Below are 15,160 nucleotides of genomic sequence, written 5' to 3'. Positions count from 1 at the left end.
ATCTCTTTCCTGATTTCTACTGCACAATGAAAATCAAATTTCAACACAGTGTCAGAGCAAACAGGTTTTAATCCAGATAGAACATAGAACATTACAGCGCAGTACAGGCCCTTCGGCCCTCGATGTTGCGCCGCCCTGTCATACTAATCTGAAGCCCATCCCACCTACACTATTCCATGTACGTCCATATGCCTGTCCAATGACGACTTAAATGCACTTAAACTTGGCGAATCTACTACCGATGCAGGCAAAGCATTCCATACCCTTACTACTCTCTGAGTAAAGAAACTACCTCTGACATCTGTCTTATTTCCACATCCTTCTTATAATGCGGTGACCAGAACTGTACACAATACTCCAAGTGTGGCCGTACCGAACTCAATCCCTCTACTAATAAAGACCAAAACACTGTATGCCTTCTTAACAACCCTGTCAATCTGGGTGGCAACTTTCAGGGATCTGTGTACATGGACAACGAGATCTCTCTGCTCATCTGCACTCCCAAGAATCTTACCATTAGCCCAGTACTTTGCATTCCGATTACTCCGTCCAAAGTGTATCACCTCACACTTGTCCACATTAAACTCCATTTGCCACCTCTCGGCCCAGCTCTGCATCCTATCTATGTCTCTCTGCAACCTATTACATCCTTCGTCACTATCCACAACTCCACCAACCTTAGTGTCGTTCGCAAATTTACTAACCCACCCTTCTAAGCCCTCATCCAGGTCATTTATAAAAATGACGAACAGCAGTGGACCCAACACCGACCTTGCGATACGCTGCTAGTAACTGGACACCAAGATGAACATGTTCCATCAACTACAACCCTCTGTTTTCTTTCAGCAAGCCAATTACTGATCCAAACTGCTATGTCTCCCACAATCCCATTCCTCCGCATTTTGTATAATAGCCTACTATGGGGAATCAAACGCCTTGCTGAAATCCATATACACCACATCAACCGGTTTACTCTCATCTACCTGTTTGCTCTCATCTACCTGTTTGGTCACTTTGTCAAAAAAGTCAATAAGACTCATTAGGCATGACCTACCTTTCACAAAACCGTGCTGACTGTCCCTGATCAGATTATTCTTTTCTAGATGGCTATAAGTCCCATCTCTTATAACCTTTTACAACACTTTACCGACAACTGAAGTGAGACTCACTGGTCTGTAATTACCAGGGTTATCTCTACTACCCTTTTTGAACAAGGGAACTACATTTGCTATCCTCTAGTCCTCAGGCACTATTCCTGGAGACAATGATGATTTGAAGATCAATGCCAAAGGCTCGGCAATCTCTTCCCCTACTTTCTAGAGAATCATAGGATAGATCCCATCCGGCCCAGGGGACTTGTCTATTTCACACTCTGCAGTATTTCTAATACCTGTTCCTTGTGAACCTCAATCTCTTCTAGTCTAAATGCAAGTATCTCTGTATCTTCCTCGCCAACATTTTCATTTTCTATAGTGAATGCTGTCGAAAAATATTTATTTAGTGCTTCCCCTATCTCCTCTGACTCCACACACAACTTTCCACTATTATCCTTGATTGGCCCCAATTTAACTCTCATCATTCTTTTATTCCTGACATACCTTAGGGTTAACCCTGATCCTATGCGCCAACAACTTCTCATGTCTCCTCCTGGCTCTTCTGAGCTCTCTTTTTTGGTCTTTCCTGACTTCCTTGTAGTCCTCAAGCGCCCTAAATGAGTTTTCACGTTTTGTCCTAACATTAGCCTTCTTCTTCTTCTTCTTCTTCTTGACCAGGGATTCCACTTCCTTAGTAAACCATGGCTCACGTGTTCTATATCTTCTTCCCTGTCTGGCAGGTACATACTTATCTAGGACACACAGGAGCTTTTCCTTGAATAAGGTCCACATTTTTAATGTGCTCATCCCCTGCTCATTACATGGATCATTGGTGGCCTGCATTCAAGCTGAAAACTATGTTACCATTATTACTTAATGCATGACGGAAATTAAAAGTACATGTATCTAATACTTCCAAATGTTCTTGAAAGTATAGTTGTTGATGTAGTTGTTTATATTACAACAAACAACCAACAGAATAGAAACATTTACATTTAAATAATAAAAACTCATTATTAAAGTCAATTTGTTTTAAGAAGTATTGTCTGAAATAATAAAAGCACAAATGTAACCTATATAACCATACTGCTAGAAAGCTGAGCTGAACAATAACTTGAGAAAGAAAGGAATATCTCATACCTTTGCATCCCAGTTTTTATTCAAGTAATAAATACATGTCACACAACGACCATCACCAGTTGGATTGTCAACGTGCCGGACATACCCTGTTCCATTCCCTGGGTAGCAGGCTACCATTGCCTGAAGAAGTAAAATAGAAAAGGTTTACTTGCAAGCAATTTTCCTTACTTATTAGATTTTGATTATCCAGCAACAATGCAGGTTATAATCATAGAATGGGTACAGTCCAGACAGTACACCATGGAAATCTTTTCCCTCATGGAAATGATACTTACTGTATGTAAAGCCTCTTCTTTTTAAAGACAACTCATTGTTCTGTTAGCTTTGTCTTTAAGTAGAGATAATGAAGAAAGGCATGCTTTTTTTCTTCAATCCAACCCATAATCCACTTGTGTCATGTGTGTTTTTAGTGACATTTCCTTGCCATTAGTAGCCTTCTGTAAGACTGGCACCAGAGCTGTGGTCTTGGTTATCTACCTTATATAACTGTGCTATTAGGTTTTGTTGCATGGCCATTTTTCTAAATATATTTTGAATCACTTCTGAAAAAAAAATTGAAGTTTTAAAGTGGAGGAAATATAAAAGGAGTGATTTTACAATTGCCGTTTTGTGGTCCTGGTATGTTAAAGATCTAGATACTTAAAAGGATCTCTGCTTGAATTCACCACAAGGTAGAAACTCTTCATTTGTATGGTAATGAAGAACATTTTCAGTAAACAATGAGGGAAACAGAGCAAAAAAATAAAGAGGGAAAGGAAATTGAAATCACACTCAAAGTTTGGTGTGGGAGGAATTGGTTTTGCTTCATGGGGCATGGATACCAGTGCTGAAGAAAGAGGGAGTTGTTCCATTGGAATTAGCTTAACATCAACTATGCAGGGACTAATATCTTGACAAATCTTGTAACTTGGGCTGGAGAGGGTTATAAATTAAATAATGGGAAAGGAGGAACCACACAAGAGGACAAATCTACAAATATCTCCAATTTTATGCTTCTGTTAAAACTGCTTACCATACCACCCATCTTGGCCTCATTAACAAAAATATGTAGCTTTTTATTCATATCATTTAAATGATTGATAAACATTGTGAAATAAGACACGATTAGAGAACAGTTATTGAGGGGTTTGGGTATGGGGTGGAGGGAAATTAGACACACTCCTCAGGCAAGCATACAAAACCAAAGAGTAAAGTGCTATGTTCAAATCTGTAGTTTCACAGCTTGTGTTGTGAGACAAATTCCAATTGTAAAGAGAAATTAGCCAGCCATGGCAATCAGGAGTGAAACTGAGATCAGAAACTAAAACTATTGGCTGAAATCATATAAAAGGACACAAAGTTAGCATAGCTCAGTAGGTGATCATAGTCCAATGGTGCAATATAAGGAAGTAGATGGAGGCTAGATCCAGAAATTAAGGATAAACTAAAATTAATAGCTACAACTGTTTCTGTTAGTTACACTGACAAGGTGAACAACAGTCACCTGCCCAAGATCATACTGCATGGCGAGCTGGTCACTGGTCGAACAGTGGAACAATAGGGCCTCTTGGTACTGTTTCAAGGACTCCTGAAGAAGCATATCACGTTGACTACTGCCAGCAGGAAACACAGACCATAGATCATGACAACTGGAGATGCTCCATCAGAAGTGCCATAGACATCTTTGAGACTCATTGAAGAGCCATGCTGTTAAGAGAATCGGTGTAGAAGACTAGGTGCATTTGGCCCCAGAGGTGATTGCATCTTCACTTCCATTTGCTGTGAGCGAATATGCCGATCACAGATAGGGCTGAGTAGGTACCAATGAGTTCAACATTCCTAAATTCTTTGCTCTTGGAGAAATGCCAAGAAGAGCCAACTGGGGGTAGGATTGCCTCAAACCCCACTGTCCCAATGGTCCCCACCCAGAAAGTCCTGAAAGAGATTTACCTTCTCGCCATTGGATCCCCTGAAGACAAGGTCTTCAGCAATGATGTCCAAGACCCAAAACTGCTTGCCTCTGAGTGGCAGACAATTTCTGGCACAACAGAATTTCAATATCAAGGCCTGCAATTTGCTGAGAGGCTTGCTGATGAGCTCTTAAAAAGATTTTGGCCGTCAAAACCTTAACAAGATGGTTGGACCTCAATTCAGCAGGCTTCTTGGTTGTTGGGGATGGAGTGTCAGTCACCACTGATGGCACCCACCCCCTCACAGAGACTGCAAAGTGGAAAATCTTAGCCATAGCTTGTTTACTGCAAATATGAAGTTTCACTTGTCTGTGTTCATTGAAAATGAGAATTATTTAATGCCCTACTAATGGTACCAGAGAGAATTGATTACTGGGAAATGACATGTCATTGAACAACTGTCTTTGGTTGAAAGGCTCAGATGGTCATACCCTAATAATAATCACTACTGGTCCAATATGTTCAATGACTATAAACACGTTGTTTGATTATCAAATTGCAGAAAACTTTGTTTTAACTAGCACATTATGAACGGGCACTCTCGATGTATCGGCAAAAATTATATACTTGAAATACCGAATGTTTGCTCTATTATTGTGATCTACAGTGATGTCCAAATAGTCAATAAAAGGTGCGGATAAGAAGGCTCTCTGCTGTCATGTTTTCTTAAAGGCAAGAATACATTATTATTTGAGTGATTTATGCTGTAAATAAAATATAACCATGATTTGTGTACGCCCTGCATAATGTTTCTATTACTTAGCATATGTTTCTTACACTGATTATATCGACCTCTTGATCAGTCAGAATATTTGATCAATTGGTACACTTCTAGTCCAATAGATGCCTATTAATAAAATGTTTGCTCTAATAATATAGTTAAAGGACTGACGAAGGGTTACTGGACCCGAAATGTCAACTCTGATTTCTCTCCACAGATGCTGCCAGACCCAAGTTTTTTCCAGCAATCTCTGGTTCGGATTTCCAACCTCTGCAGTTCTTTAGATTTTTAGTTAAAGATCTTGCCCGCTTTGGAATAAAAGTTTTAGATTATCTAAAATGCTTCACGGAAATTCATCTAATCCATTCTCTTTTGAACTATCCAGATCAGATTTTTCCTTTCGTGTTTCCTTCTGAGGAAACACAAGCTGAGACATTTTCCAACATTGTGTTTATGATTTCCAAAAGTCAAGAAACTCCCTCAAGTTTTTAAGCCTTCAGGAGTCAGGGTCAGGTGGTAGTAATGTCACACCAGGAAGCAGGCATGTGGTGGCAAAACAGGCATGATGGCAAGCTAAATCTGAAGATCCTTCTCAGTGTGCTATGGCATTGCTCCAATCCTGCACGGGGTTGTTAGGATTCATATTCCTCACCCCTCATATTTCCCTGACCCTTCCATGTCCTTCATATATCTTTCATGTCCCATGCTTCCTCCAGCCAGATTTTTTTTCCCCTTTTCTTTTCATTGCCTCATTTCCCTTCCAGGCCTTATCCACTGCACACATGTCCACTCTATGGATTCTCCATTCCCACTCTCCTAGTATGATTTTGCAGAATCACTGAGCTATTTGCAAGGCTGACAAGTTTTGAACTGCTCCTGAAACTGATGCAATAAGCACAATTGCTTTGAAAAAGGGTTAATGATAAATAAGTTTGATTCATTGATAAGCTGTGGTTGATTTGACAATTTTATGATATTATAAGATCAGAAGATATTTGTAATACAGCTTATCAATGCTTGTTTGCTTGTTTTAACAATTTTAGGAGCATTTCAAAAACTTGTCACAGTTATACAGCCTATTTCTACATGTACTAAATATTGGAAAAGAGAGTATAGAGGATGCATAGGAGTTATGGAGTGGGGAGAGATATGAGTAGATACGGGAGGCATTAGCAAGACTTTTTTTAAAAAAAGCATACTTGTCAAAAGGTTCCTGAATCTTCAGCAGGTTTCCCCAATTGCAAATTAAATTTACCTAATGGCATTCCCATCGGCTTCTATAATCTTTCACATGATGACAAAAATAGCCTTGGAGATGAAATTCAGACTTTGCCTAGTTCATATACAGAACAACTTTGATTATCTGAATGAGACGGGCAGGGAATATTTTGTTTGGATAACCGATTGGTCAGATAACTGATAACGTTTTTACAGGACCTTGAGATCTTGTTCGGATAATCCGAAGTTTGGATAATTGATGCTGGGATAATCGAGGTTGTTCAGTAATGACAACCCCAACATCACAGGATGGGTTTGTGGGGTTGCAACCCAATAGTTTTCAAATTAAGGTAAGATAGTACAGGTCATGAATAGAGCTAACTTGAAATTCTGATTCCACAGGTCACGTGTTACCCATTTCTGACTTAATTCCAGGCAGATGTCAGAGCCTTTATGTCAAAAATGCATGCAAGAATAATTTAAAATAATTTAGGAATCAGCACATAAATGTGATGGAATAAATACAACTAACAACAGAAATGCTGAATTTTACATTTTATACGAAGGCTTTGATCAAAGAATTAGAGAAGCCTATGCTTGAGCTCTGGAAATGCTGATGTTCTATATCCTAGAAAGATGTCAATCTTTTATAGGGATAGCAACTTTCCAACCCCAACAACGTCACTGGGAGTAGTGCCCATAGTTAGAAGTACAGAAGTCCCCAAATCAGCCACTACTGATACAGAAAATGGGTTCAAGTCACGCTGGGACCAATCAGGCTGATCCTAGAAATATGGAAATTAGTTGGGTTGATTTCAAGGGCAGGAGATCTTTCAACAAGAGATACACTTGCTGCTACTGGAGAAACTCTCTGTGAACCATAAGGTTCCAATCAGAAGGAACTAATCCTCTCCACCCTCCACATGCCTGCACCGAGGCTGCTAGATTGGACTCCTTAAATGTCACAGGGCTCAACCGCCACTGGTGAAATACCATTAATGGTCACTGAACATGTTCAATTCACGTAAAGGTAGGCAGACTGCATTCTACCTGACCTGCAACTGGGAAATGCCAGTGGTAGCAGGAAGGTGATGAGCAGAGCACCCTATTGCACTCACCAAATTGAACAGTCTCCCAGCTCCAATCTCCAATGGTTTAAAATTCTGACCACAGGTCCTAGTATGAATGATGTAATAAAAAGTTATATGCAATAAAAGTGTGTTTTAGTCAGAACTCAAAATGTTCGACATTCTAAGTGTAATTTGTGAAATGCCAGGTTTTATATTCGACTCAACTCATTGTAATGCACATTCTAGTATTAAGCACAAGTCTGGAATTGGTCATTCACCTGCAGTCTAGGCACAGTGTGTATCCCCAGGATAAAAAATAAGGTGGATTCAACAAAGGTGGAGTGGATGTTTCTACTTTGCAGAAAAAAACACTGTACAGTCACAGAAGGCGATTTCATCAGTATTGTGTTTCAGCGAGTGAAACAATATAACTGAATTGTTTGAAAATGGAGTCATGAAATGCAATCACAATTAACAGAAAAACTTTAATCTTAAAGTTCCCCTCATTGAATCCAGATAATTCAAATGTTATTAATGATTTAATGACTAGGGAACAAGAGGGCAAATGTCACCAGTAATAGCTGTAATTTTCTAATCTCAACTAAGATTACAAACCCCATCAATAATAGATTTTGCATATATTACATTCAGTAAAAAAGGTTTTAAAAGATTCTAATGTTATACAGCTTTTAATATTTTTACTTAATCTATGGTAAAATTTCTGGTGTCTATCATCAGTTTTTAACAGGAGAAATTTACATTCAAAATTGTATTTTAAAAGTCTTAGAAAGCAAGTAGAAAACTACAGCAAAATCAGTCATTATACTTATTTAATGCTGCCTTATTTAAGCTTTATGAAAGATATGTGAAAAAAACTTGGCTGCAAGACTGATTTTTTTTTTGTTGGCACTGCACTATATGAATAGCCTGCTTCATATATGGTTCCACCTAGTACATGGATCAACTCCATATTTTACATTTTGATCAAAAATCCTGCATGTAATTAGCATCTGCATAAAAATTAGTAGAGTATTTTCTTCAAAACTCAAAATGTTCCAATCTTATCTTCTGTCAATGATAAAGAACAGTTTCCATTGGCAAGTAAGCTGAATGGAATGAGGTCAGTGTTAATGCTCTGTGTGATCTGCAAATACTTCATGCCTTAAGTGTACAGTGCAGTACGTGCTCACAATCATGAACTGAAAGCCACAGCAGTTGCAAAACTATTGATTTCATTCCAATAACTTATACTTCAGTTTGGCTTTGCAAAAACAGGCAGCACAGCTGAGGGACTAAATCCATAAAGTACAGACTTTACTGAGCTTGTTTGGTGGCATAAATAAAATAGATCACAGCATATAAATTGACCCAAGACTTTTTGCCCCATAAACAATGTTTTCACATCTACTCATCATCAGTCAAACCCCTACTCTAATTTTTCAGCCGCAACATACTAAATTCATATTAGTAGTCGTCTCAATTTTCACACCCACATAGAACTGACCCCGTGTGACAAACATCAAAGCTGGTGACCACCCACACTGTTGGTTCATTTTTGCTAATCAACATATAAGTTAACCCCTGCTTTTGGAGGGATTTTTGAGATTTAAAAAGTCAATTTATACAGACTGATATCGATGCTATTCAAGAAAAAATTGAACCACCGAACAAGAAAAGAAATATGCCAACAACAACAGCACCTGCATCATATTCGGATAATACTGTCAGAATGTCAAACACTATGCAATGCATATTTACACTCTATGTAGTCACTGTAATATGATTACCTACACATTACTGGACTAGTACTCTTGAGGCTGAGGCTACTAATCAAAATTCAAATTCAAATCTTACTAAGGCAGTTTTGAGAATTTGAATTTAAAAAGTAATCTGGAAAGAAAACAGAAACAGCGGTTGAGGTGAATTGTTGTGATAGCCCAACTGGTTTACTAATTACCTTATCCATTCTGACTGAAGTGTGACTTCCTTTTCCCCCACCAATGTGATTCATAACTGCCCTCTGAAATGGCATGACAAGCAACTCAAGCATTTGTAACAAGCATTTGTTAATAGGAGTGAGTTTTAATAGCTGCACTTGCCAGTGACTTCCATATTCCAAGCATGAACTAAAACAAAGAAATATAAAAGAAGAATTCAATTGCATTCTATCAAAGTCACCACATTGGAATTTAAAATAAACAAAGACCACTACCACAGATCAATTTTAGCACCAAAACTAAGATCGAAGATTGATTTGATGGAACAGCAAATCCATTTAAATAAGTTTAAAATTGTGCTTTAAGTTACTTTGAACTTCGTGACTAAACTTGCAAATAAAATGTTAATTTTATTATGCCACTGGTTCTGCAGCATTTTTAAACAATCAATGCTAATTATCTCTATTAAATGGCTGATGCCAGTCCATTTTTTTGATGTTGGTAGGTTTAGCAATTTATATAATCAACATCAGCCAAGATTGCTTGTTTGCACAAAATTTGTGGGCCTAGACAGGTATGTATGCCACATTCCATTTTATGGAAGAGGTACACCGTACTGATTAAGGCCTCTCCATTGGTATTCAGGGCACAAGCAAATAGGGCCCCTAATTCTTTACAAGATCTCCTTCTAAGGATTTGGTTGGGCTTAACTGCCACTATTCACTTTTCATCAACCTGCCAAAATCATCACCCCTCAGCCTCTCTTCTATTATCACTTTTTAAAACCTTAAATGTATTCAAGGCATGACTCGATATAACACTTGGGGCGAATGGGATCAAAGGTTCGGAGGAGAAAGTAAGATTAGGCTGTTGAGTTGGAGAATCGGCCATGATCGAGATGAATGGCGGAGCAGGCTCAAAGGGCTGAATAGCCTCCTCCTGCTCCTATCTCCTATGCTTCTAAGTTTTTCTATTACAGCTGCTTATTTTCAGCAAGTTCAAGACCATATCTAAAGCACAATTAAAACAATGCAAACCAATTGTTGTAACTATTCAATTTACCATTGATTTGGAAAATTAGTTAGTCCAGGAATGCTGAAATGCAAAAGTGATTTCACTCTCATGGTTACTTACGCATATATTGTTGTATTTTACAGTGGTTCAAAAGCTCAACAGCACTTAACTTATATCATTACACCTTTTTTTTTAAACTGAAATGCCAGAGAAGATGCTGTACATTTTTGGATTTGCACTTCCTTTTTGAAAGAGAGGGGAAGAACACATGCTGCCAATATCTTAATAAACTAAATACATACTTGTTTTTCCATTCACAGCAGCTAATGTGACTGATCTCTCACAGCTTCTGGCTCCCAGCTATCATTTATTTCTGAATAGGGAAATAGAATGGAAAAGTAAACCTTTATGATTTTAAAACAAATCACAGGAGTAGTCCAGATTTGTGCTGAGTCGGCTAGTCTCAACTCGATAAGGAAGTAATGTGTAGACTCTCTGCACTTCAGTTTGCTAAGACAGCAAGACCAAAGGGACACATTCAAGAATACTGAGAGAAATGAGCGTGGAAATTGCAGAGGCAGTGGCCATAATTTTCCAGTCTTCCTTAGACTCGGGGTGGTGCAAGAGGAACACAGGAACAGGAATAGGCCATTCAGTCCATCAAGTCTGCTCTGTGTTTAATCTGATCATAGCTGATTAAAAACTTTAATGCCTTTTACCCCAAAGCCGGAGCTTCCACAGCGCTCTGAGGCAGAAAATTGAGAGTAAAGAATTGCAAAAATAAGCCCAGCAACCGGTGGCCAGAAAGTTCAACCTTGGTACTGAAGAAGTTTCTAGAAAGATCATTTGGAACAAAATGAATAGGCAAAAGGGACAAATTCAATTAATTAAGGAAAGCTTGCTTATATTTGTAAATGAGGTGCAGGAACAGATGTCCTAGGTATTCATAACAGGTCAGATTGATGGAATGGTTAATAAATAGAGGGGCATTACGAGAAGCAAGAAAGTGATGTTAAAACTTGTATGAAACACTGGTTTCATCTCAACTGATGCACTGTGTCCAGTTGTGATCCCCACACTTTAGAAAAAAATGTGAATGCAATAAAGAATGTGCAGAAAAGGAAATCACAGGAATGACTCCAAGGTTGAATAATATCAGTTACACAGAAAAGATGAAGAAATGGAACTGCTTTCCACAGAAAACAGAAGGTTAAGAGACAGTTGACAGAGGTACTCAAATCATGAGAAGTCTGGACATAGTGTTTTGGGAAAACTACTTCTATTGGTGGAAAGATTGAGAAGAGGACAAAAGATTTAAAGTATTTGGCAAAATAAGCAATACTGATATGAAGAACATCTTCTTCATACTGCAACTGGTTAGCGTCTGGAATGCACAACTTGAGGCTGTGGTGGAAGTTAACTGAGACATTAAAAAGAGGATTGGATCATTATCTAAAAAGGAACCAGTGAATACATAACTTGATCCTTCGTAGAGCGAGTAGAGACTCTACAGACCAAATTACCTTCTTCTTGCTGTAACCATACTCTGATTTTTTGAACTAGGGTAGTATCAATTGCTTCTACAGCCTAGGTTAAGAAGTGGTACATCAACCAAGGATCCCACATGCAGTAACCGTGGCACATTGATCAGTGGTTAGCACTGCTGCCTCACAGCACCAAGGTCCCAGGTTCGATTCCAGCCTTGGCTGACTGTCTGTGTGGAGTTTGCACGTTCTCCCTGTGTCGTGGGTTTCCTCCGGGAGCTCCGGTTTCCTCCCACAATCCAAAGATGTGTAGGTCAGGTGAATTGGCCATGCTAAATTGCCTTGAAAATGTGTTGCTGGAAAAACGCAGCAGGTCAGGCAGCATCCTGAAGAAGGGCTCATGCCTGAAACATCGACTCTCCTGCTCCTTGGATGCTGCCTGACCTGCTGCGCTTTTCCAGCAACACATTTTCAGCTCTGATCTCCAGCATCTGCAGTCCTCACTTTCTCCTCCCAAGCTAAATTACCCACTAGTGTTAGTATTAGGAGGGAAATGGGTCTGGGTGGGTTACTCTTCGGAGGGTCGGTGTGGACTGGTTGGGCCGAAGGGCCTGTTTCCACACTGTAAGTAATCTAATCTATTCGAAGATGCATGTGGATGTCAAGTTAGAATAAAATTGAGTTTTATTGTACTGCCTTCATTAATTGAATAGCCTACCAATATTTAATGTCAAATTTCATTGATGACTGACTTGAGTGAGGTACTAGAACATACCTCCTGTGAACCTGCATCTCAGAAATGAGATTGTACCTCAGGAAGAAGTCAACACCTTTAAATAGGATATTAAAACAAAAGTATAGACATTAGCAACAAAAGACCAAGAAAAACTAAAATTGGGTGACAGACATAGATATTGTAAATTGGAGTTTAACCACTACGTCCTCTCACAAAACATGAGATTCATAAACCAAGATAAATCAAGAGTGAAATCTATAAACAAGCACAGCAGCTTTCTACCACAAACCTCACTCGACCAGAGAAACCAAACTTCCTAGATGTAATAAACATCACCAACTCAAGAATGAGATGCAATCAGCACGAGATAAAGGGATCTTTTTGTGCCTATGAATAGCTGAGAGTTTCTTAGTTATAGATCTGATAAAACTCCAACAACTAGTAAACGGAACAAAGAATAAAGATATTTAAAAGCATTGTCAATTTAGTTATAATGCTGGAAAATAATTATCAATAGATGTAACTTGTCATATATTTTGTAACATAATCATAAACTGAAATGTTTGGGAGCAGGATAGCTGCTTCCGGTGAGGTCTGGCTCTTAGCCAACTGCTTGTTGATTTAACGACAGTGCTACGTGCAGAACGTGAACACAGTGATAGTCAAACTCCAGTGAAGTAACTTAATGTACAAGTGAACACCTCAATCAAAGCAGAACTTGATAGTACAAAGTTGCAAATAAATAAAGTACCTATTCTGGGACAAGTAAACAGTAATTTTAAAGCCTCAGCAGTGAAAGCAGGAAAATCAATCAGACTTTTTAAATTGCCTTTGTAAACCAAAGTATATAAACTACCATAATAGCACGTGTTTCATATTCAGTTTTCAGAGGGCTATAAAAATCTGACATTTCTTAAGAATCATCAAAACTGAACATTAATAAATTAGTTAATTCTAATTAATTAATTAGAAAGAAACTGGCACGATGAAACCAGCAAGTTCTCAGCTTATATTCCTGAGAGTGCTGAGCTATGCCAGAGGTTCTTGATCCCTGCACCAATTCTCTGCTTCCATCAATTCAGTGAAATTTTTTGTAGGTACAAGTTGTATCACTGAATGGAGCATGTCTAAACTAGACATCTATTAACAACTCAAGTCCAGTATCTTGATGGTGCTCATCTGGTTTTTACTAGGTGACAACAGTTTTGAAAATGTAATAGGAATTTAAAAATGGTGTTTTGTTGCACACATTCTATAACAGTTATTATGGTCATCAAAATTTGTCTTCTGATAAAAGCAGAACAAATATATACGCAAGTTATTCACATATCCAAATATTGACTAGTTGCAAGAGTTCAAATGAATGCAGTGCACTGAAATGTATGTTAACAATTTAATTTAGATGTCTTGGTTTAATAATGGCATAGCAATTATATTTAACTGGGATTGACTTTGAAGTTATGTAGAAGAAAGATGAAAAACAGATAGAGGCATGTTTTTTGCAATGATTTCATTCCTCTTCATGAAATCACGCTAATGTATGAAAACAGTGGTTTTACAAGAACAAAGTGCTTAATCTTACAGTCCTGGGCATACAAATGCTGATTGTTTGTATATCATTGCCCAGAAATCCATGGTTGTTTCTGTTAGATTATGAAAACTGAGCTTGAGTCTATCAGAACAATCATAAACTCAGCTGGTTTTTTTTGTGGTTTTGCAAAGGGAGAACTTCTGCTCTACCTTAAAAAGCCAGCAGTGCTTGAAGCAGTGGGTGGAAGAAGTTATTCCCACTCCAGTCCCTTAGTCAGAATGGATTGTGAATTGGAGCAGTCAGGCCTAGCCTTAAAAGAATGTACCTAGACCAAAGCAGCAAAAACACCTAAGGATCCAGACAAGTTCAAGTTCTGGAGCCCCGGAGATGAAGGGCCTAGGAGACTTATTTCAAGCATTATGTCAATTTTTATGCTGGAGGTGACATGTAAAAAAATCAGCATTTTTCATAGGCCAATTTATTGTTTGCACTTGTGTATACTTAGTAAGCTGTATTGTAAATGTGCACTCACCAAAGTCTCACTCTACCCCAATCTAACAAGTAATCAGTGTTTCTCAAGTAATTTCCCTCTATGATGCCATACGGAGGCTGAAAGTTATTTACAACCCCTCAATGAGAACTGAGACATTAAACTAAAGGAGGGGTTCCATGAGAGAAGGGGCCTGTTGGAGCAGGAGCACTGCTGCTTTCAACTTAGTCAGTGCCCCATTGTTCTTCAAGCTCAGGATCAACCTGGGGTTCCAAACCTCATTTTGGAATGAGCTGCGCTAAACCCTCCATTCTTTCTATGGTCAGCATGACAGTGTATTTGCACGTGGTACCCATGAATGTGTCTTTTACCGAATTAAAATAAGACCTAAGTGCAAGAGATAACTCTGAATGGGAGCTTGTCCGTTGGAGGAAAGATAAGCTTCAAATAAACATCTTTAATAAACTTTTGTTTATAATCACAACAATCCATTGTACTGGCCATCTAGTAAAACCACTGTGAAACGTACAAGCAAAGTTTTTTATACAAACAAACTTGATTGAGTTTTTTGAAGAAGTAACAAAGAAGACTGATGAGGGCACAGCAGTAGATGTGATCTATATGGGCTTCAGTAAGGCGTTCGACAAGGTTCCCCATGGGAGACTGATTAGCAAGGTTAGATCTCATGGAATACAGGGAGAACTAGCCATTTGGATACAGAACTGGCTCAAAGGTAGAGGATAGAGGGTGGTGGTGGAGGGTTGTTTTTCAGACTG

The 15,160-nt window shown here is 38.6% G+C and overlaps 1 protein-coding gene across 3 annotated transcripts in view; it reads right to left on the bottom strand.

Annotated features, from left to right (window-relative positions):
• The window catches only part of egln3 (egl-9 family hypoxia-inducible factor 3), a 43,805-nt gene that overhangs the window by 9,394 nt on the left and 19,251 nt on the right, over positions 1–15,160 (bottom strand). For all 3 annotated transcript variants that reach the window (XM_043697882.1, XM_043697883.1, XM_043697884.1), the window contains exon 2: positions 2,235–2,354. In XM_043697882.1, the coding sequence (XP_043553817.1) occupies positions 2,235–2,354 (120 nt within the window). The remainder of the gene's footprint in view (positions 1–2,234; positions 2,355–15,160) is intronic.

Source organism: Chiloscyllium plagiosum, chromosome 10, assembly GCF_004010195.1.
Source record: "Chiloscyllium plagiosum isolate BGI_BamShark_2017 chromosome 10, ASM401019v2, whole genome shotgun sequence".
NCBI classification, from domain to species: Eukaryota; Metazoa; Chordata; class Chondrichthyes; order Orectolobiformes; family Hemiscylliidae; genus Chiloscyllium; species Chiloscyllium plagiosum.
Note: the sequence above shows the minus strand (reverse complement) of the source record. Positions and strands in the feature narration are given on the sequence as shown.